Genomic DNA, 24,422 nt, shown 5'->3' with positions numbered 1-24,422 from the left:
AATGCTGGTCTCATCCTCCATAACAAAGATACCAGATGAGGCATTATTTTAAAGGATCAGTGACCCATTCTGCTACCTCCCTTATCTAAAGACTTTCTTGGCTATTCTTGACTCTTCCCTCCCCTGCCCCTCTTTGCAGCAGGAGGAGATGGGCACAGAAGAAAAACAAACCGGGCAATAGCAGCATGAAGTTTGCCCCAGAGGAGTGGGGAATGCTCCCAACCTATCAGCTCTCCTTTGAAGTCATGGGTTTAACCTTCCTTTAAGGTGCTCTGTCACCAATTAGCTGGCTCCTGAGAGGGGAAGCCTGCATAGTGCATCCATGCTGCCCTTCCACAAACAAGATCTAAGGAAGCCTGAGGGATTGCTGCCTTTCCCTTCTCTCCTGGCTGAAGGAAGCTCAGGAGAACCGATCTCACTCCCTCCCAGCAGGCTCCTATCTTCCATGGCAGCTGAAAACTGAAACTTGAGCTGCTTCTCAGAGGCAACAAATCATTGTGGCAGGAGCAGGCAAACTCCCTGCTAATTAATTTCACGTTCCCACTCGCTGCCAGTCTTTCCACCACCCTGAATCCTAAACCAAGAGCATCCTCCTGTCTGCTTCAGTAAGACCCCACAGCTCACAATCTTAACTCCCTTCATATCTTACTTAGACTGTTATTCAGCTGCTTACCTTGCAGATAGGGCAAGAGGAAAAATGCAGAAATTTTCATGAAGAACACTGAATCTTGAGGTTTTCTGGTCAAAGTTGTACTGCTCTGTGCTCTTTAAAACAAGCTGCTCTCCATATAACTTTCCAATCATAGAGGTTCAGGGATGGTTATTGAACTTTTCCTTCCGGACTTTTCAGATGACACTTGGTTCCCGTCTGGAAGCATCTTCCACAGCCTCACTATCAAGACAGGGTATCCATCTACCTCTCAAGATCAGGTCTTTTTAAAGCACTCATGTTTCAGTTTCTTTCACCCTTATTCTACAGTTGGAATTTTTCCACACTGTCCATCTTAGTAAGACCTCAGTCACTGCAATGATCTTCTTCCCACAGCTCTTCCCAGACAAGCTCACTTACACAATGCAAAGCTAAGTGTTTCCCCACTGAAAGTGTCTCCTTCTCAGCACTTCCCTTGATTCCCCTTCCCCTAAACCCTACATAGATACCAAAGAACATCTCCCATTTTTAGCTATTTATTCCAACGTTCAGCCAGCAATTCCCTTTCAACAAGCAGTTTTCTAGTCTGTGCAACCCCCTGACCCTGCTGGTTGTCCTCAGCAGACCCTCTACAACTGGCTCCCATGCCCTGAGCACATGGAAGTGCACCCATAGATCCTCCCATCTACCTGTGTCAGTGCTGCCCAGTCCCGTATCAACCAGGTTTGCTGGAGACCCATGAGAAGTAGAAGCCATTGAACAGAGTGGCCAACAGCCTCAGATGGCATGTGTTCATGCTGCAGAAGTAGGGCAGATCTTTAAGATAAAGGAATTATGGAACTGGCTGCATTGCCAGATCTGTCAAGCTAATTTATCAGCTCGAACTGCAATAAGGAAGCAGAAGGCTGCCAATCAGAAGGATGTCCGGGAAGAGAGTAAATAACAACTGCATGCATCATTATCTCTGTTTCTGCCATGGTCTGCCTCCTACTGAGTTCAGCAGTAGGCTGAAGAATTAGAGGAACTTGTGACCACACAAAGAGATGGTATATGCCATATACCCATACAAGCCACAAACAGAAGCAGCGAAGTCTCAACAGAGTCAACCTGCTCCCAGAAGAAGTGAGCTCAGAACTGCCCATAGGACCACTTCAGCATCTCGAGCCATACAGCCCTGCAGGGACAGACCAGACGAGGTGTGTCTGCCTGCTACACTCCGCATTATGTTCTCTTCCACAGATTCTCAGTCACACACCCCCTTGGGAGTCCAGTTCACCAATATGAAATTCCACACCTCCACCTCACCTCCTTGCCTTAGTTATGCCCCCCCTAATGCTTTCCTCCAGTAGTTGTACTGCATCACAGCATCCATCTAACCTTCATCCCTCCCAGACCACAGAGATTTTTGCCTTCCAAGCTCACTTGAAAAGACCCTCAGGCACAATTTTCCATAGAAATCATCTTGCACAGCCAATCTGCCATTCCAAGTCCCGCACTCTGACATCATCCAGGCAGACCTGAGCCTGGGTCGCACAGATTCATATCCTTAGCCTGCGGAGATTATTTGCCCTGGGAGAAGCGAACAAGAGCTCCAAACCTCTGTGAGAGCCCCCATTTAGGCTGTGTCCTGCTTCCTCTGAAATCAATACCAAAACTTCCCTGACACCAGGTGGGCCAGGACATGGAACTCTGCCAGCACATGATTCCCCAGCCAGACATTTAATTCATTACACTTCTGTTTCTCCTTCATTCAGAAGAACTAGTCTCTGTTATTGCCCTCTAAGGTTCCCTAACCTGTATTTGCCACTATTAACTGTTTAAAGCAACTGAGAACTCAAAAAAAAAAAAAAAAAAAAGGGTGAGCCTCATCATTTTTAGTACACATAACCTGACCATAAGGTCTTTATTGGATTAAACTAGAGGATCACGTTAACTGGAGATTGAATTACTGATAACTAGAAGGCAATGTAATAAAGACAAGAACATTCCTGGGCTCCCATCACAACAATACAGCTCAAAGTACAAGACACATTTTAGCTGCCGCTTAAAACACGGACAGTTCTGAGGTGGCATCTTCTTGCTGGTTTACAGTACAGAACAGCAGGGCTTACTGTGAAAAGGCATACAACATCCAATTAAAATTGCAGGGGGGTTTCAAGGAAGCAAAATGCAATTACTGGTGCTGGAACTGAGCCAGTTGGGGCTAATACCCTTATTCTCCAGGACAGGTATGTGAAGTCACTATCTGCCACTCCGAGATGCATCCAAAGACATCATAATTAAAAGAGTCCAAAGGCAGCTAAGTGGTTACATCTCATTATGTTTGGAAGTTGTTTCCAGTGGATACTGGGCATTTCAAAGCACTGCAGCTGTTCCCAAACAGCCCCATGCCTTATTCCTGCTGGGTGTGTGAGCTGCAGTAAGGCTAGAAGGAACCAGCTTCACCCAAACACTGAGTCAGTCAAAGATAGTTCCACCAGAATAGTGCTATGCACAGACAAACCCCATTTGTCACACATCAGTCTTTGTAAGCAATGGCCTGGTCAAGATCACTTGTCCCAAGACAGATCACCTAACGTGTCAGTGCACATTAAACCAGGGCACAAACAAGAGGCATCTTGGGAGCTGAGTGCAGGCAGGGGGGCCACTCAGTATTAAGCTTCTTATGTAGACAGTCTTTACCAGGTGCTTCATTTCATTAAGGCTCAGTAGAAGATGGTATTAAGAACTGCAGCTTTGCTGTCAGTCTGGATGAAGAGGCAGCAGATTTCAGTAAGGCTGGTTGAGACTGAGATCCCTCTGACAAGAGGCAAATAATTCATCAAGGAAATAAACGAATCTCACTATCAGAGAAGAGCTGGAGATGGAAGAGACTTTATCCTAGTAGTTGGTTGGAAAACATATTTTTCTTTAGATAAAGTCCTTCTAACTCCCTTGTCCTTCTACCCCCCATCCTAGCTCTCATGGAAATCTCTACCACTAATTACTATGAATAATTAAAAGATTACTTTTCCCCCCTTCGCCAAAGTGCCACATGCCACCCTAGTGACTCAGCAACCCATAAGACTGGATTTGATAGCTCCCAGCACAGCCACACCACGGACTTCACAGGAGCAGTCTTGAAGCTAGAAGTGTAAGGAAGCCCAACAACCTCATGGCAGCCCAGCAATGTGCTGGAGGCTGTAATGATTCACACCAGTCCTCAGGGGCTCAGCTTCTGGACAAGGGAAGAGAGGAATTAAGTGCTTTCATTCACCATTCTCTCCCAAGTCTTGGATCAATTTTCAGAAGCCCACACATCCCACTAATTAATAAATAGGCTGCCTCAGCCTAAAGACTTCATTGAACTGAGAACAGAAGCCAGGTGCAAACAAAGGGTCATACCAAGATGGATGCAACGCCATACAACTCCTTTTCCAGGAATCGGGGACTTGCATGGACCCACAGTCCTGATGACTCTCATCTTCTACCTCTAAAGCTAGAAGAGATGTTTCATCTTTTACCCATGAAATCCAGCAAAACAGAAGGAAACACCTGGGTATGGAAGCCTTCAGACAAAGCGAGATGGAGAAAGTGGAAAAGAAGGCAAACAAAGCCAGTCACAAGTCCCTACAGGTCCACTATATCTTTAAGGTTGACCTGTGGCTCAGACCAACTTGATCCTAAAGGTGAAACAAAGCAGCAAACCCCAGATGTCAACCTGAGCAGCTTTTGAGTTTCCCAGAAGCCAGAGGGCAGAAGCAGCACATTCACAGCTCCTCCAACCTGTCTTTTGGCTGAAGTACAAGTCATCCACCAATCTGTTCTGTAGAATACGGCATCCATTTTCCCAACAGACCTAACTATCTCTTCCAGATGCAGCTCCACCTGGTAATAGCTGTATGTGAACAACAAAGCCAAGACAAACTGATAGGTTAGCACACAATGTAAGCGTGCACTTCTGTGTATCCTCTGACAGAAGGAGATAAATCTCAGGGTCCTTCCACAGGCTGACGCTCACTGATGTCAATATAGATTTACCGTTCTGTAGCATAAATCAGCAAAGGCACATTATTCAAGGGAATCAAGAGCCCTGGGCTGAGCTGTGCTCTGCCAGTGGGGGTTTGTTCTCACTTTCTAATGGACTAACAGGTGGCCCTACATGCCACATGTTTTCCAGAAATATTTTTAAAGGACATTCAAGTGCACTTGAGAGAAAAAAAAAAAGAAAGAAAAAAAAAGCAGCTGCCGTTTTGCTATTGTTTTTTTTTATGTCTCTCAGCCTCGCAGTCACAAAACGGCAGAGCAGTTTCCCCACACAGACTTCAGAAGAACAGACAAAAAAGAGAGACAACTAATACAGGTTTGAATTCTCTGCAGATCTGGCCCATGTGCAAGACAACCACCAATTCCAACCCCAGCGTCTTTACACCAAACAGGGAAGGAAGCCAGGGCTACACGTCTCCTTTCAAAGCAGTGAATTTTCCCCCTCTAGAAGTGTAACATCCTGTTTTCTGCCTCGATTGATACAGGGTCTCAAATCTGTGCCTGGGGCAGATCTAACAGCTATACCAGGCTCTACTCCACTGTCATTCAGAGAGAAATCCAATGTAAGGAGAACTTACACTTTTTTTTTCCTTCTTTTTTTTTAAATAGCAGCTGTTTAAAGCTGTTTAATGGATTTATAGCTTGAAAATAACCTAACAGATGTCATTACACAGTTCCACAAGGTATCACATGGCATCTGTCACACATGCAGAACATAAGATCCATTGGTTGCATGTCTGTCTCATGTACAGGCTTTGCATGACAGAGAAGGCTGCCCAATTTAGGGATGCTATTACAATATCCTTTATTGTAAAATGACACACAGCAGGTTTCTAATTAAATTTTAAGTAGAAACGTGCTCCCAGCTCCTGAATAATTCAAACTGCTCTATTAACCAAGGTTCTGAAATACCACTGAGACATGAGCTCTGGACACAGCAATGGTCACGGAAAAAAACAGTGCTTGGAAGCACTGAAGTGCCGGGCAGCAGATAGGGCAGGGTACGCATAAAGGACAGCTGAAAGAGCACATCTGTTCATGTAGGGAAGCACTGCAGGCGAGAACGGAAAGAGAGGTGAACGTGTTCTGCATACAAATGGGGTGAGGCACGTGCAAGAGGCAAGGCTGGATTTGGTACCCAGTGCATCTCGCTCTCAATGCACAAGCACATGCTGTTCTCCAAGTCACATCCAGAGCCGCGAGTACATGCAGGTGCCTCCTGGCACACAAATAAAAGCGTTGCAGAGCACACTACCAGCTCGTGAGAGAGATTAAGCCAGAGCATGTCCCAGGGATGCACTGGTGGGAACGCACAGTATCCACCATGAGCATCACTACAGAAGAAGCATCTGCACAGCTTCCCCACAGCCAAGACTTTAAGTACCCAGGAGCTGCACCAACAGCAGGACAGCAAGAACATGGCTACTTGAGTTTAATGGCAACACCAGTGAGGAAAGGGCTTCAGAGACATAAGTTGGGAAGGCCATTGCCCTCCACAGTGTGCCTGGGGCCCCAGCAGGCAGCCTGAACTATAGTGCTGCTAATTACTGCAGCAGTTCTCACCCCTCTGTGAGCACAGGTCTTTTTAAGGTCAGAAACGGGTATAAAGATAAGACTAACATAAGACTTGTGCCTTCTAAATCCAGACCTGTGTCAAACCTGCTGAGAGGGACACAGTGATACCGGATAAGTGAGGAGGGATAGGGCTGCAGACTTGGCCCCTGGTAACATTTAATACATGCCTCACATAACACTTAAGAGCAGGAGCACGCAAAATAATCCCCTAAGCTACTGGAAACCCTGCAGAGACGCCTCCTCCTTCCTCCCATCATTCACCCTGCAAGCACCTCAAAGCCAACGACAGATCTGGGAGGAGACCACTGAGGGGATCAATAGTGAAAAATACCCAAAGAAGACAGCAAGCTGAAATGCTAACACAGTTCATTTGCTCAACAGGGAGCAGAGGACAGTGTAGGCAGTAGGGCAGCTGCTGTCTTCAGTCAAGTCAAATCCCTACTGAAGTCACATAGAAGAATCCAGGATTTGGCCTGGGGGATCCAACCAGGACCCAAATCCTAAGATGGTCTTGATCTCTGAGCCCAGGTCATGAGACATTCAGATTCCAATTAATTGGCAGCAACAGAAAAGGGGGGGGGGGGGGAAGGAAGGGAGAGAGAGGGGGGAAGAAAAAAGGGCTCAAGGCTAATGGAAAACAAGGTGGAAGCAATACTTTTCCCAGCTCGGGGAACCTCACAGCAGCTCAGGAGAAAAGGCTCAGCTGGAACGTGGTTTTTAAAGCCTGTGCTTGCTCAGGGTTCACTGGGGACACATCAAGCACTGAGGTGAGAAAATAGAGCTGACGTTTAATCTCAGCCCCTCTTAGGGAGAGTTATGTCAAAGCAGGAAGACAGATCCTTGTATCCCTTTGCCTCCCCAGAGCCCTGGCAGAGGGAAAGAATGTGGTACGAACAGCCTACCTGTTGCTGGTCCCAAGTCCAGGCTGGATTCGTTGAGCTCTCCCCCATCTTCCCAGAAGTACTGTGGAGGCTGTAAGATCTTGGACTCCTCGTTCTCCTCACTGGCAAAGCCTGATCCTGGGGCAGCATGCAGAGAGCCAGGGATGAGATCAGGCTCTGCAGTCTCGGGGCTTGTTTGTTCATGGGAATTCATTGCCTCCAGATGGGACATAACAGCAAATTCCAGCAGGGAAGTTGAAGTGAGGCCATCAGTGGTCGGTTCCTCCGAGGAGGCAAGGCAGAGGCACAACGTTCCTGCACAGTGACAATACACCCACATCAGCAAGAGGGAACTGACAACCAGCAAGCTGCTCTTTTCTATACGACCTGCTCCTGCTAAACCAACCTGCCTTTGGGATAACTTGCCCCTCAGATGGGCTTCACTCTTAGCTGAGGAGGAGAATCAGGCTACGTGGGGAGATGTTCACAAACACACAGAGGAGCATTCACATCCAGGAAGAGTCAGTGCCAAGGAGCCACCCAGACTTAGGCACTTCAGTGGGGTAGTGATGGGGCACCCTGCTGGGGGCTTTTTGCCTCCTTGAAAGGATGGGCTGCCTTATTAGTCATCCAGCCTGCAGAGGAGGTGGAACGTCTTATACTGAAGGCATAAAATCCTGGCTCTGCAAGTCAATGAGTTTCCTATTCAACTGTCAACCAGCCAAGATTTCATCCTAGCGCTCCCAGTCTGCAGCTGTATTATATGCAGAGGGATTGATTTAAACCAAAATTATTTAAATCATCAATATTAATCATGTTTTAAATCAGCAGTTTGGAAATCTATTTTTAAGCCATTGATTTGAACTTAGTTTTGCATTCACACTTTTTGTTTTCCTAAGAATAAGCTGACTATCACAGGTAAGGATTAAGGCAAATTAACAGCAAAAAACTACCAGACGTTCAGCAGGGAGGCAGGTGACGTTTAACACTTTTGTTTAAACGATTATATACTTGGTATTTCTATTTTACATATTAGAAAGTTTGACTGACACTTCTCGATTCCCAGATGAGACTTGAACTGTGATTTGTGTCAAGGTACATTCACATGTATATCAAACTTCAATCAAAATGCAAGCAAACAGCATCTGGAAGTTAGCGTTATTCAACCAATAAATACCACCATAAGTATAGAGACATAAGGAAAAACTACATTTCCCATAACATGCTTTGCATTTAAAGCAGTTTTGTTAAGCAAGAGAAGTAACTAATTCGGGTGAACTGAACCAATCGCTTCCCAGCCCTCTGTTCCTCAGCACATTAAAACTAGAGGATCTCATTCTTTCACAGCTGATTTTTATTCATAGATTAAAAGCAAAAAAAAAAAAAAAAGAAAAAAAAGACAAGCTTTCCTGCTTCCTCAGCTCATACTCAGTTCCTCGGTTTTAAATGAACTACTCAGTGAACTGAACTAATTGAATAAGCCAAAATGAAGACTAATTTGGTATCTTTCTTTGATAACTGATTTTCCAGACAAAAGAAGTGCAGCAGATCTAATCCATCTGGGCTTCAGTTAAATATCTGATACGATGGCCCACGCAGAATTACAAGAGAAGCAAAGAAAGACAGCAATTTGTTGAGAAATCATAAGGCAACCGTAAGGCACTGGCTATAGGGAAACTGACAGAGGCTTGTGCAGGAGAGAGGCTATCAGACACAATTCTCAAGGTCTGTCCTTGGATCTGGTGCTGTTTAACATTTTAAGTGACCTTGGCACAAAAATTGGGAGCACAATCATAAAATTAGCCAAGGAAACAAAGCTAGGAGATATCCTCACTACACAGAAAGACTGTACTAGAGCCAGGTGACCCCAAGGATGGAAATAACTGAACTGTTATAAAAAAGGAATGCTGTAAAGTGGTAAGTTACCACACTGAGAACTAGCACCAGCCATTCTCTGATATAAGATAGGAAATCAACCATTAAAAACATCTTAAGAGGACAAACACCTGTATCAGAAAGAGCTCTGAGGTATCACCAGAACACCCAAGTGCTTGCAGTCCCGAAGCATTTGAAACAGATATTTTATAAAGGAATGCTGAGACATCATCTGAATGCTGCATGCAGATTTGGATACACGTGGCCTGAAATGAGTTAGGCAGAGCTGAGTCTGCCTTCAGCCAAGGACACTGACTGGGCAACTTCCTAAGGTTCCTTCCCACTATTGTGTCCTATGGCACCACATCCAAGGAGGACAAATTCAGATCAGTGCAAGTACCAAGAAAAGTTATGAGGTGGCAGATGATGGCCTACCCTTGTGCTTTCACTGAAAGCATTGGCTTCTTAGTGCAAAAATATACTTTGAGATTGCTGCTCACTTGCCAGGTTGGTTACCAATCGTGTCCTGGGAATGCTGGAAGCCCAGAAATCCATCGTGCTTGCTCTGACCTTCTCAATCTATTTCTGCAATGCTCTGAACTGAACAAAAACCAATATTGGTTACTCTTTCCCATATTCACTTGAGCCCAGCTTCTGCACTTCTCTGTCTCATTTGTTTGTTTTATTGATCCAAGGCAAGATCAGCTGAGGCCAACACAGCAACAAAAAGCAAATGGCAGAGGAGGCTGAGCATCACAGGGGCAGGAGGCTACCACAGCACCATGGGGCTAAACAAGGCACCCTGGACATCCCTGCAGACAGGCTGACTCCCAGAGAGCAACACACAGAGTGATGGCTGCAGCTGGAAATGAGAACTTGCAGAGCAGTGGTCCAGAGAGCCCCAGCCGGGCCAGCCCTGTCCTGCTTCAATGGTGCCCAGCAGGCTCGGAAGCACTGGAGCCAAGGCTTTCCTGACCTGACATAAGACACCTGGCAGTGTCTGCATCGCTAACAGAGACCTGTACAGCTGAGCCAGAGACAGCACTTATCTGGAGGAGCTCACAGCTTAAGCAAATATGACAGAGAGCAGTGGAGGGGAGGAAGGGAACACTGTTCTCAAAGTTATCAAGAAAAGTGGAGATGAAGGATGAGAGAGATTACAGCAGGTCCAAGGCCACGTGGAAAATTTGGTGTAGCTGGGGGCAAAACTCACAGCTTGATCCTAACTTCAGCTCTTCATCTGTCCCAATGCCTCCATTTCCTCCACCTCGTATGAACACAGATGTGGCTGATGTGACTCTCCAGCTTTCCAGCCACACCACTTGAAGCCAGGTAGGCAAAGCCTCAAGGCACAGCTGTGTGCCAGCTCCAAAGATGGCTCAAGCCATTCTGTTTCCACCATCCACACATCATTCAGGCCACAGCCCATCTGAACACCCTACAACAAACACCTAATGGCAGATGAGGCTGGAGACCCAGAGAGCTAATCCCATTCCTCTGGGAAGCTCAGGCCCTGGGACTTTGTATACCCTCATTTAACTCTGAAATGTTTATGCAGTTTAAACCCCCTAAGCTGCATTATCTTGTTTACTGAGCTACTCGGCTCTCCTCAGCCCAAGATAAAACTACACCATCTCATCACTAAGAGTGAGTCACTAATGGGCACGGCCTGAACAAGCCAGGTTTTCCTGGAGTGGATCTAGGGTAGGGAAATCAGCTTGGGGCCTGACCCACAAGCATATGGCACAGAGGTTGGCCTGGGGGAACCCCCTGTCCAGCACCAACCCAAACACCACTGAGAACCTTTTCCACTTTGTACCTTCTACAGCAACAGTGGTAACAGCCCAGATGCTGGGTTTGAGGCAACAATGATTTGCCACCTTCCCCCCCTCTCTTCCAAGCATCTGATAAAGGAGCTCAGTGCAGCTGTCAACTCCGAGGCAAAGAAAGAATCAAAGCACAAGCTGAACAGAAGGCAGGGAAGCAGAGTCACGAAATATAACCCAAGGAATCAGTGAATGGCCATTTTCCTCATAGGATGAGGAATGGAGATCAGGCGACTTCCATCAGCCTCCCAGTCTGGTATATTAAAAGGCATATCAATCAGTAAGGAAAAAAGAAACACAAACGAATAAAACCCTGTGACTGTAGATGGGAGGGAGCAGGGAACCGAGCCAGGACTCGCCAGCTGCTTCAATGGGGCGTTTGTCTCTCGTTTCTATTTTTGCGGCACCTCTGTGTAACCTGGAGGAGATGAGGCTCTGCATGCTAAAGAGGGCAGTCAGCCTTCGTGAAATGGCAAGGATGTAAGCAGGGGAATCAACACTGCCCAGCTCACAGAAAGGAGGGGCGAGGAAGGAGAGAAAGTAGGAGAGGTAAGCAGAGCTGAGAGAGGGAACAAAGGCAGGGAGCGTGCAGCAGGAGCAGCACAGAAGCTCCTGCACTGGCTGCAAACTCCCCAGCTCTCCAGCTGCCAGCACGGTCAGATGCAAGATGTGGAGGGAGCAGTGACCTTGCTCAAGATGCTTCACCTCTGCAAGGAAGGGAATGGGGGAGATTTCAATAAGAGTAATACTGCAGCGTTACCTTTCCAAGGCAGCTGGAAAAGCGCCAGCCTGGAGCACAGGCATGGAATGAGTTTGCTGGTTGCTGATCCCACCAGTGCCTCAGAAAAGGGCTCCAATTCACAGCAGTGAGGTTTGCTCTGTTCAGCATAGCTGAGGATGTGACATACCAGCCCAGGCAAGGCAGATGGAGGAGCTTTGCTCAGTGGCACAAAAAAAATAAATAAATCTGAGAAAAGAATATGTTCAACCTATCTCCCAAAGTGATGTGAATAAAAGCAGCTTCGTGTTTCTGAGCAATTCTAGAAGAACCCCAAAGTATTTTCTATGCTAGACAGTCAAGAAGGACTTTATCCCTTTGGCAGAAGGCAAGCCAGCTCTCCACAGGATGGGGCAGCTGTTTAAAAGCTCCCAGTTGGCCTATTGAATGGGGCTAGAAGTGAAAGAGGAAATCAGTTATTTCTGTATCCAGCTGAAATTAGAGGAGGGATTTGGGGATATGGAATGGAAGCTAACTGTGACTGTGTCAAATAGCCTTTAAAATTGTCTTGCTTTTTGATTAACAACAAGCAAACCTCAGTTTTATCTCCAAGGAAATATACCAACATTCCACAATACATCAATCACATGGACTTGAGTGCCCACCAGTTCACCCCTCTCCCCAGCTGGATAAACTGGATTTAGCTCTCCTTGGGTGCTGCAACCATAACACACCACCACCAGTCAAGATCAGCCCTTCTTGAGAGGAAAAGCATTTGCCTGAACACAAGCTCTGATGTTCTTGGCTCTCAGCACCAACTAGCAGAGCCTGCCTGTACAATACCACCCAGGCAGGTATATACGGAGGAGGGGTCAGGGCATCTCCATATTGCCAATGCAGCAGCCACAACAACATCCATCTGGCCCTGCTGCTGTTGACCTTCCTTTCAAGCCCAGCCCAAACCCAGCAGTTATCAAACAACATTATTTTGTAGGAGAGATGGGTCAGGAATGGGTCATTTGTTGATAATCGTTAGGACAGAAACACAATGACCAGATGAGGGAAGCATCTGCCAGGGATATTCCCTCCTCCAGACCACCTCCAGGAAAAGCTGGGGAGCAAGGCCTGAGGGCAGGGAGGAGAGAGGCCCAGGGGCAGAACAGCCAATGCACAAAGCTTGCTTGAAGAACATGAAAAAACACACAGCTAATTGAAATAACAAAAAAGGATCCCAGCCGCAGACAGTGGAGGAAGTGGAGAGGCTGAATGCTGTTCAGCTGTGGGCTGTCCCAGCTGATTCCCCTGCTCTCACCTGGAGTCACTGATTGCACAGCTTGCACAGAGAAGCACAAATGCCAGCCATGTAACAGACAGAAATCTCTTTGGTGCTATTTAGTTACAGCTACAACCCCAGCCCAGCTCCCACCCAGCCCTGTTGCTGCTCACACACTGCATCAGACCACTCACAAATTCAGCCAGGGCCCCTAATCTCCGACAATATTTCTAATTAGGGCTTCAGAAAACAAGATCAGACTGCCATCCTCCTGGGTACTGTCAGCAAGCAGGTCCCTCACCCTGCATCCCTTGCAGCAATTCACCCTCCCATGGCCCTAATGTGCCTTGCTAAGCAGTGGGAAAGGCAATGCAGGAGCACATGCAGATCCTGCTCTAATTGAAGAGAAGGTGACCAGGCATAACTGAAGAAGACCTCAAAACTCTTTAGGAGATCTTAAAGCACACAGTAGTTGTGCCAAGCATCTTTCTGCTTTTATAGATCTTTACAGTTAGCAGAATCAGAGAGCTCAAACACTGGGGCTCAGCGCATGCATGGCTGCACATATTGAGCACGCACGCTCCCTTGCCATTTGCAAGGACTGCAAACATTTGCTCCCCTGACATTTCAGCAGATAAACACCTACAGCACAAAGACCCAGGTACAACGCTGGCACTACCCCAAGCAGCACCTGCTTCTAGTGATGACTGCAGATGTGCACTGAGACCTGACCTCCAGGGACGCAGGGATCCTCAGCCCAGCTTCATGAAGCATCAGCTCTCCCATCCTTATCACCAGTAACAGCAAGACAGCTCCAAGCACCACCACCCATCTCCACAGGAGTGACACTACAGAATAAGGTTACAGCAATTCAGCTGAGCCCATCTTCCCCCCTCAGTCAGCCACTGACGCCAGGATCACAACCGTGCTCGGTTTCAGTCTCCCAGACTGTTTGCCTTCGCTCCCTCCTGCATCGTCTCGGAGCCTTCACACTTCCCTCCTCCACTGCTGCAACGTCTGCTCTCCTCCGCGCCTCTCACTACAAACAGCGGCAGTTCCCAGCTCAGGGGGAGATGCAGCCCCTGGGGAAACGGCACCAGGAAGGCAGCTGCAAACAGGAGAAGTGAATTTACTTCTCTGTTACCTTTCCTAGCTCCTCTCTCAAAGCAGCCCACAGGCCCCCAGGGGTTAACAAACCGTAGATGAAAGCCACTGATGTAGGGAAAAACAACACAGCCCACAGATTGCTTTGCCCTCTCACAGGCCCAAAACATCTCAACTGTCTGCCAAAAATCCACCTTGCCAGGCTCACACTTCTTGCTCAGTCTCGATCTGGACTGTGCAGCACATGGAGCTGGGTCTGATTTCCAGCACACCAAATGAAGGCGCGTGGCTGCTCCGTCTTTGAGCCCCCCTGCCTGGGCAGAGCAAGTGCTACCACACAGCGGACATCCCTTCAGGTGTGGCCAAAACGTATCAAAAGCCTTTGATATCCAGCTCAGCCAAAGGAACACTGAAACTCACCAGGCAGTGAGGCTCAGCACCAGCATCATTAGGGCACATCTTCCTTGCCAGCATCTCTGGCCCCCCACACAAACCGGCACACGTGTCAGCTGTCTCTGCATGACTCTGACTGGGCTGTGCTCGTGTGGCTGACAAATAGCATCTCTCCATTCTTTTGGGATTACGTGTTTCAGCTGCTGGCGAGGACTGGAAGCAAGCTCACCCGTGTGCCAGTCGTGGGCTACGATGCACCTTCATGCAGCCCCTCTCACCACGGCCACTTTTGTTGCTGCTGCTCACTTTATTTACCTGCAAAACACCGGAGCATCTTCCCACGCTGAGCAGAGGGGAAAAACTTTTGTGTGCTCTGATGTGTAGCTTTCTGCCTGCAGCTTCCCCCTGAGGGCTTAATATAGTTATTTCTACCCCTGATGCCTATAATTAAATGAACATTTCCTTATGGCACTGAAGAGGCCAAGGAAAAATTGACTACAGGGAATTTTCATCCATCCTGATTTATAGTCCCTCAGCTCAGGCTCATTCACGCAGTGTTAACGAATCTTCTAAGTGAGCAGAAGGGAAAAAAAATAATAATAAATAGCCCGTATGCAGACAAGCACCTCAGGGGACAATGAGAGGGAAAAGACCACTTCCCTCTTCCCTCCCTCTGCTTTTAACCACATCGTTTTCCTAATTGCAAAAGCAAAGGGCTTCAGATACCAGGAGCCTGTGAAGGTGTTTCCGTGCTTCACCAGCAGATTGCCACTGCCCAGCCCACTGCTGGGACCCTGCTGCAGCGCATGCTGTGTTTCAGCCCATCCTGCAGGTCCGCAGAGGCTCCTGGCCAGGTAGGGAGGCATCAGCCCCTGCAGCTCTCAGGCTTTAACCAGGCCTGTCTTGAGGGACTGGAGGAGTGAGGCCACAGTGCACTTCATTATTCCAGGCTGGAACAGCTCCTAAACCACTGAGCAAAGCTGCCAACCAAAATGGGGCTCAGTTTATAAATTCTCAGCAGTCTTGGTCTCCAATTTGAGATTCCTCCCAATCTAGGTAAGGATCCAGGTCTCTCCAGAGATGCTCAGCTAACCAAGTCCAGCCCACCAAAACCACCACACCCCACCAGGATTACTAGTTTCACTGGATTAGGAACTGAGCCTTGCCTCCCATCTCTATGCCTCCCTGCTAAGGAAGCAGAGAGATCACATAAATCCAAGAACCCAAATCTCTGTATCATCCCCAGCTGGATAGCAACACTAGAAAGTTTCCATCAGTCTCAGCAGAAGAGGAAACACTCCCTCAGCACAGCAGCATCAGCTGTAGTCCTTTTGGCCGCCAGATTTTAAAACCACCATGAGGTCACTGTCCATCCTCCACAGAGCAAATGCAGCTTTCGAGCAATGGGGACGGGGCCAGGCTGTGCTAACAGAATGGTGGGCGAGAATTCAGCAGGTTCTCTCCATGCACATTGCTCAGAGGATGGTTGGCAGGAATAGGGAGCACAGGTGATGAGATGCAGCCAAAGGACTTTGGCCAGCTGTGCCCCTAACATGCACAGCCAGCCTCCAGAAACCCACAGAGGCATTTCCCGGCTCAGCTCAGGCACAGCTTATTGCATCGGTGCCACAAAGTATTGGCACAGCACCACAACAGGTTTTCTGATCCGTTTTGCTCTTTAAGCTCACTATTGTTTGCAAACCTAAAAGGCTTTATCCCTTCTCTTTAGGGAGCCCCGGACCACAGGGGTGAAGCACCGTACAGCCGTTCAGGGGCAGAGCATTTCCGCAGAGCTTACAGATGGCACATTCCCCCACAAACGTTTTCAGGAGACTGGGGTAATGAGATGGGCACGGCGGGGGGCTGCGTGTCACTGTATCACAGCTCGGTCGTGCTGGAAGACAGAGACTGGTTGGGAAATGAGCCCTTCCCTCCCTGCCAGAATGACTCAAGACAAAGACTCCCCCACACTTGAGCTGTCCCTGTTCTGAACTCCTGCTCCTCAGCCTCACTCAAACCAGATTTCGGTACAAAAGAGATGGTGGTGGGGAGGGAGAGCGCAATCCCAGCCTCACGAGTCCCGAAGCCCTTTGTTGGGAAATCTCCCCAGATCATTTAAAAACAGGAGCTCAGCCCTCTCAACTATTCCGAGCGCAATTATTCCTGCACTCCATTGCCGTTCCCTGGCACGCTACCTCTCCTCCAAGAGCAAGGCTCTCGGTGGGAACGCGGAGCAATTTGTGGTTCCCCTTTCCTTTGTGGCAGTTTGGCGGTAGGCAGTAAAACCCCCACGGCGCCAGGAGATGCCGTCCGTCCAACTGAGAGCGGTTTGGGGGCAGCAAGGTGCCGGAGCATTGGGGAGAGCAGCGGGCGATGTACACCGTGACCGAATCCTACGGGGAGCAACAGCCGACCCACACTAGGGACTCTATGCCTGGGGGCGGCTCGCTACCCTCATGGGGTGCTGGTGCCCAGGGGACGGCAGCCAGCACCGCGAGTTACGCTGCTTGGTACCAAGGGAAGACACAACACACATCCCGTGGCACCGCGATGCTCGGGGCCACCCAAAGGGAAGGACGGCCCACACCCACCGCCGGCACCGCTCGGCCCCCCCCGCTCCCATCCTTCACTCACCGGTGGCCAGGAGGAGCGGCAGCAGCGCTCGGTGCAACGGCTGCATGGCGGCGGCCGCTGCCCTGCCGCGCCGCCTCTTCACGGGGAGCGGGGCCGCCCCGCAGCCCGCCGGGCTCTGCCCCTCGTCGCCGCCTCGCCCGCCCGCCGCCCGGCCCCGCGCTGCATCCCGCCGCCCGGCGCCGCCTCCTGCCGCCGCTCCGAGGGCGGGGGAACGTTCCGAGGCGGCCCCTCGCGCCTCGCCACACAACGAGCCCCGGCGGCTGCGTGCGAGGGCGGACGGTGACCTGCCCCCCCGCGGTGCCGCCACAGAACGGCCACACATTAAAGACCTGGTCCCGAGTGTCACCGGGCTGCAAATACAACGAGACTCCAAGGCAAAGGACACAGAATCGCATCAGTCCCTTTCCACTGGTGTTTCCAAGCTTCCCCTCGCAGCGATCGCTGTGAAAATCACCTTTTTCTTTGGTTCCAAATTAATTTTCTCTCATCACGCAGCGCCAGGAGAGCAGGTAATGCCAAAATCAAACACCTCATGATCTGTGTGAGGAGGCAGCAGCGCTGCCGTGGCCTCACCAGATGCCTTCACACTATCCCCCAGGTAAAGGTGTGTTTTTATTCTGAAGAACTGAATGTTCTTTGGTTGAAGAGTGAATCTTCTGAAACCTGAGGGTATTTTTTTACTATCACGAGCCAAGGCCCAGCACACCCTCCTAAAGGAATGAGAGGGAATGGCCTCGAGTCACAGGTTCAGGTTGGATGTTAGGAAAAGCTCCTCTGAGAGAGTGGTGGGGCACTGTCATGGGCTGCCCAGGGAGGTGGTGGAGTCACCATCCCTGGAGGTGTTCAAAAAACATGTATATGTGGCACTGAGAGACATGACTTAGTGGTGGTGGTAGGTGGGTGGTTGAACTTGATGTCCTTAGAGGTCTTTTCCAACCTTTATGATTCTAGTGAGACAAAACAACCAGGCCCAGGTCTTTGGTACAATCAGTACCACCCAGCCCCATGCAGCAGTTACCCCATAAGGGCAGGTGATGTGCTGGCAGCACCCATTACCCAGCACAGCAAAGCCAAGCCAGCAGGCATGAACCAAAGCACTCGCTTTTGGCTTCTTTTGGACCACATCCTCCAGCACTCTGAAAGTCCTTTTTATTCCAGAATCAATGCAGCCCCCAGCCCCCACCGAGCAGGAAATGCAGCAGGAACTTCTGAGCCGCCGCTTAGTCCTTTGCTGAGATAAAAACCCCTCAGTGCACTCAGGCTCTAGCCCATGCATGGCATTTAATGAATGCTCTTGTCATTTTTCACTTTTCTGCTGGTAATTTGGCTGTCTCAGCGTGCAGGTGGCTTACTATGAGCGAGTAACTAAGAGCCTTTCAGATCTCCTGACCCTGCCACATCCAGCCCCTGAATCTTAGAAACTGGATCCAGTGTCTCCAGCAGCCCAATGGCATCAAAGGAAGCGCTGAGACGCCCTCATGAATTACACGGCCTCGCATCAGGGGAAAGGGAACCATGCAGGAACAGCAGTGTGCTCCTATGAGGCTCATGGTGCTCCTTGGGTTCATTTTGATATTATACATCGAGAAAAAGGGAATATGAAATGAGAAGATGTATCTTAGACAAGAAAATGAATTAAAATTAGAGGTAACATGCATCAGCCAGCAAAGCACAGAGCAGCCAGGAGGGATGAGCAGCAGCTGAGCTCTTTAGAAATGGCACGAACTGAAACACAGCCCAGCCCATGTTATACAGCCTCAAATAGGGATGGCTGGCTCAGCTCTCCCAAGGTATTGACAGCTTTATAGGCAACAGCTTGCCATTTCTCCTTTGATCTTCTCCAGCCCCCCTACCTGAGGTTTGTTCTCCAATGATGTTCAGAGTGTTGGTAAAAGGGGCTTTGCAATTGCACTAAATGCTTTTTATAGCTGCTTCAAAGCCATTGAGAAAAGTGATAGCAGGAGAAACTTTTCTAGGTATTACCATTATCTGCGCTTCTCTGTTCTCCTTCAAAATTGTTCAATTTCACAGTTACGTCTATTAGAGGGAATCAAAAAGGAAGCGTGTATTTTAGGCTGGCACAACTGGAAATCCTTCTGCTGTCTCTCCCTGTAAGTTACCGTAACAGCTTTTGCCTTCAGGAAATTCAACCAGCTTTCTGATTTCAATGCAAGGGTCACGTTGTGTTCCACAATACTTGCAAACAAATGCTACCGAAGTAGAGGAATGAAGTGATAGCTAAGGGGAAGAATTTGGTGCCTCCAACTTGTTAATTAAAAATAAATTAAGCACAAGTCTAATCTCCGCAGAAATAGATTTTGTTCTGAAGCTCCAGTTTTTGGGTTTTTTTTTAAAGACAAAAGCAATGCATCAATTTGAAATACGCTGTTAAGTTTTGTTCTCCTAAATACAGCAAAACTGAACTCACCTACAAAGATGAAAGTGATCTATTGCCCTTGCTCAGCAGAGAAAGAAAATAAGCAATAAGCAGAACAAATACACAGTCAGATGTTAAGCTCTTACAGTGTTAGAAATGTAAGATGTCAGTATCATTAGGGAAAAAGTTTAACCCTCTGTTGTTTGCCCACTCACAAAAGTCCATACAATAGAAAACTATCTGTGGCCATTATTACAGCAGGTGAAGGAAAATAAGCTACTTTCAGACCTTGCCCGGTGACTTTGATTGCTGGCTTCTTGGGACAGAGACTCGGTGACACAGCAGGTTTGTGGTACACCAAGTGGTTTAACCCCATCTGCTGTGAGGCTGAGCAGCTTTTTGGCACCTTGTTCCACCTTGAGGGGAGGGCTTGAGACTGTCCTGCCCCTCCTTTCTGAGGCACAAGGAAGGATTTAACCTCTCCCTTATTATGATGTGAATTTATTTCAGAGTCTCTGGCAAGCTTTATATAAGCTTGTTTGCTGAGTTAGCCTTTTTAATGCTGGAATTCTGAAGCATTCTGACAGAACCAAGAAGGGATGGGTACCCACTGTTCTTACATAGCCCAGCCATGCAGCTGCTCTGTGGTTTCTGCTCTCCTCCAAAATCACGCTGGGAAACACATATAATAAACACTTTGAGAGGAGAAACCTGGAGCAGTTGGATCCTTCCAGGATGTGCTGGAATTAGAGGGAAACTGAATCTGCTCCACAGAGAGCCCAGGAGTGGGAGCAAGATTTTCTATATCAGTCTGAGCCACTATATCTGCACCAGCTTCCTCCCCTTAGGGCACGCTGCTCACCTGGGACACAGCGCTGTTACCAGTCCTGCTTGCTTCCCATCTCCTGATCCAATGTGGTGGAAAAGCAAGCATGAGTGCTTTACTTTTTCTCCCAGTTTTCACATGTCCCCTGCTGCTTCCCCTCCCTGATGGTCTGCATTTCTCTCCTCACTAAAGCAGAGCCGATTGCTGCATTAATAGCCAGGCCGTTCTCCTGCAGCAGGCTCTGACAGCAAACCTCAGCGGACTCCTAGAGGGCAGACGAAAACAAAGCTATATTGAATTTGATTAAGGGGCCAGAATAACCTTTAAGAGAGCCACCTGAGGCAAGGTGGCAGTCAGCTCTCCAGCTGAAAGCCAAAGCTAGTTCCTTCACATTACAGGGACAGAGCTCCCCACTCTAGAGGATGAACAACCCAATTCCATTACTGATTTACAGCAAGCATGCAGAGAGTTGGTCACAGCATTCAGATGGCATGAGGGGTAACTACTGAACTCCCAGCCAGGAAGGATGTGATCTCTTGAGGCTATTTCACATCATTTGAGCTGGGTTTCTGCATGACATTAAAAAACAACCTTTATTTCTGCATTGAGCTTAGAAACTCAGTTCCTAAGCAGAGCCTACATGCCCTTCTGGAAAATGTTGTAGAGAGATGGAAAAATCTGCAAAAATACAGAAAACAAGATAAAAGAGTAGGCAAACCTCAGATTTGCTCGAGATTTTTTACAGGAATAAAAGTATAAACAGGCTAAAGCCCAGCAGAGATGAACAGTAATATTTCTACTCCCAGATGGAGCTTAAATAGAGCACTTGGGCCATGGGTGTGGGTGATGAACCCAGATGATGCTATTCAGGGTAATGAAGGCCTACTAGCACTCTCGATGCCCAGATCCCACTGGCTTTTCTTCCTTGTACAGGAACCTGAGATAGCATTTAGAGGGAGTGCTGGACCCTCAGTGAACAAAGTGTCTTCTCTGGAAGAAGCCCTGAGTAGTTCAGAGGTTATACTTCATAGGTTATGCTTTTCCTTGCTAAACTGGAAAGCTCAGTGTTTCTTTGAGAGAAAGTCCATAGCAGTTCCATAGCAGTTGGCTAAGCTGGGATGTAATCAACTGCAGGGCAGAGGGAGCAACCTGCATCTGAAGAAGGCTAGTATTTGTTGACCCCGGGAATAAACATGCACTGTCTTATGGGGACTGCTGGCACTCCTACAGCTGTGTTTCTGCATGGTTTGATGAGACTGAAGATCTTCTACATCTTTTATGCAGAACTGTTATTTTCAAGTCTCCCTGAGCACCAAACAACCCAGAAGAGAAGCTGGCAGCTTCTCTAGGTTTCCCCCATAACCCACTTCTCCTTTCCTTTAGAGGGGAGTGCCTTGTGAGATGAGCGGAAAGCAGCACAGCCTGCTTCCAAGGAGCCTTTGCTCTAAAGATGCAGTGCTCAGCAGCCCCTTGAGGCTCCCTGAAGACATTTAGTTATGGCTGAGGACTGTGCTGGATGGCTGGAGTCATTGGCAGACCAGTGCTCCATGATAATGGAGACATTAAATCAGTCACGGCAGCATGAACTGCATAATAGATACAAAATACAGCAGAAGTCTGATCCAATTTTGGTTCTACATTGTTAAGTGGTGTAGTATCTCAGGGGATGGAAAAACACTAGGAAGTATGGAGCGCATTCCCCATGCAGCATAGCACAAGAGGTAGCAGTCTACTTGCCTGCAACTGTAGATATAGAACTTTCTTATACGTATTCCCATACTGTATTAATAGCTCTGCAATTGCACGCTGGAATTCACCTGACCAGATCAGCTGTGGTGAACAAAGACAGAGCCATAAGCACAAGAAATGAATCTCCTGGCTCAACTGCAGCTGGTTGGTCTGCTCTAGGACAAGGTAACACTATCCAGTATTGCCACTTTATCTTGAGCTCTGCTGTGCTGTGAAAGTTCTTGATAACCAGCTTCTAGCCAGCTCTTCAGTGAGCACACAGGAGATGGACAGATAAAGTTCCAGCCAATGTCTGCTATAAGAGAAATTGAAATAATGCTGGTCTAGAAATGATGTACGTGCTATTCTTTCCAAGTGGCTTTGGCATTGATTTGGGGAAAAAAAAATACAATGTAATGGAAGTAAAATTTCCTGTTCTTGGAGGGCATCTGCCATTTGACAAGCAGACTCACAAACAGATGCTAGTACATGGGATACAACTCAGGACCTGCAAATGTAGCAGTAAAGGCAGAAGCTCCCAAGATTCTAAACCTTTTCAGTAAGAAGGAAAGGGCTTGCAAGAAGGAGGAAGGATTTCTAACTCCCCTTTTTTCCATCTTGCATACCCTAACAAATTAGCTGGCTATCTGAAGGCACCTGCAGATACAGCGTATGTATTTGTATATATCACAGAACATCCTGAGTCCCAGGGGACCCACAAGGATCAGGCTTATACTCCATCTAGGCAGAATGCTCCACACTGGGCTGAGGACTAACAGTTTTTTATGAGATGCAGAGCCATGCTGTTCCCTCAGGAGCATGAACACAGCATGTTCAAATTAAACTGGATCAGGATCTGACCCATTGTGCCCTTTTCGAATCAAGATGTTCTTCCAATCCTATCTGATTAAAAGGGATGCTGCCTGGCATCACAGAGCTCCGCCTGCTTTGCGGACAGCAAGCCCATCACCTTTCCATCTGTGCCCAGACACAAACTGCTGTGGACCAACCTCACCTCCCCAGAACATTGCTTTTGCCACAGGTGGTCAGAGGCAGCGTGCAGCATCCAAATCTCAGCAGCAAGAAGTGCTCAAGATTGACTACACTCAGGGTTGTCTGGGGAGCAACTCGTTTCATGTGTGGCTTGGCTAGATATCTCCAGAGCCCTGCAGGAAAATCCTTGCTACACTCAGCTGGAACATGCCCCCTGGCAAGGCAGCCCCTGCTTAAAGCAGCATCTATTTTCACCCGTCTGCACCCCCATCCAGACCAGACACCTGATGCTGTCAACAGCCCAAGTTTGCTCCAGGGAACCTGGAAAGCTCAGTGGCCGTGAGAGGAGGAACATGCCTTCAGACTGGCATTAACACTCCACTGAGCGGCTCATGTCAACATTAGCAAGGGCACAGCTGCAAAAATTCATTGCTCTGCTGGATGCTGGCAACACAAGGTAGAAAGGCATATCTATCTTTGTAGTGAAGATTCAAGATGAGGCAGTGAGTGAAGTTGCTCTCCCCAGGGACTGCCCCTGTGCCTGGCCCCTGGCATTAGATGAGGTGCTAATATAGCTGTGCCCAGGGCTCAGGAGCCACTCTGGCTTTCCTTACTCCATGTCTCCAGGCTCACAGCTGCACTGCTATCCCCACCACAGATCTGACACAAGCTCACATTCAGAGAGCAAAGGGCAAGATCAGGCAAGGAGGGCATGCCAGGAAAGTGACTCTGAAGGCTGCCTGCAGAAAGCCCTGGTAGACGGAGACCCAGTGGGAAGGGAAAAAGCCAGCCAAAACAGTTAAACAAATACACAGGAGGGAGCTGGCAGACAGAAAAGGCAACACACTGAGCCAGTTTCAGATGAGAGTCATGTGCTAGGCCCCCAGCAGGGTTCAAGCTCCTGAACAACAACCAGGCTGAGAGGGGACACACACACACACATCACCATGACAAAACTCCACAATGCTGGCAGCTAGGGACGTGTCTGCTCAGCCAACACCAAATTGCAGCAGCCAGCTTACAAATTCTCCTGAGCACAGGCAGGAGGAGGCTGGAGATGCTGTACAGTCCCCACATCCAACCAGAAAAAGCACATTCACTTCAGTAAACCCTGGAGAAGTTTGACTGTTTCTCCTAGACTGGTATCCCCAAGTGCCAGCCAAGGTGGCAGATAAGTGCTGTTCTAGAACAGTCTTGAGGTGACAGCAGCATTTAAGGGACAGAGTCCCACAGTGGGATCAAAACTCCAGGTTAGAGCTGGGAGGGAATGGCAGCTTATGTGGCTGTGCTGTGCACGGTCATGTCTTGGTATCTACCCCCAAGGAGGAGATGCAATAGCTGAAACCACTACAGGCAGGACTCATCTCCCTCTGTTTGCATGAGCAATGCCCACCAACTTGGAGACCACAGGATGTATGTACCCAGGCCATAACCCACCAGCAAACTGCTGAGCAGCTGGTGCAGCTTCAGGTTGCGTAGCTATGCTCTACCTCCACACTATAACTGAAGGACTTTAAAAGAAAAGGAGAAAGGAAACACAAAAG

General features: G+C 48.4%; 1 protein-coding gene across 2 annotated transcripts in view; it reads right to left on the bottom strand.

Annotated features, from left to right (window-relative positions):
* The window catches only part of PODXL2 (podocalyxin like 2), a 30,450-nt gene extending 13,231 nt beyond the window's left edge, over positions 1–17,219 (bottom strand). Inside the window, exons 1-2 of one of the 2 annotated variants that reach the window (XM_015875274.3) lie at positions 16,955–17,219; positions 7,153–7,446 (exon numbers count right to left, since the gene is read on the bottom strand). In XM_015875274.3, the coding sequence (XP_015730760.2) occupies positions 7,153–7,446; positions 16,955–17,000 (340 nt within the window). In that variant the 5' untranslated portion in view covers positions 17,001–17,219. Of the gene's footprint in view, positions 1–7,152; positions 7,447–14,347; positions 14,408–16,954 lie in introns of those variants that run through there. The other variant, XM_015875275.3, reaches the window with a different exon arrangement.
* Between the last annotated feature and the right edge of the window lie 7,203 nt (positions 17,220–24,422).

The sequence above is a fragment of the Coturnix japonica genome, chromosome 15 (genome assembly GCF_054131305.1).
Source record: "Coturnix japonica strain WE chromosome 15, WE-NBRP24, whole genome shotgun sequence".
In the NCBI taxonomy this organism is placed as follows: domain Eukaryota; kingdom Metazoa; phylum Chordata; class Aves; order Galliformes; family Phasianidae; genus Coturnix; species Coturnix japonica.
The sequence above is the reverse complement of the archived record's forward strand: the minus strand, read 5'-3'. Positions and strand labels throughout refer to the sequence as shown.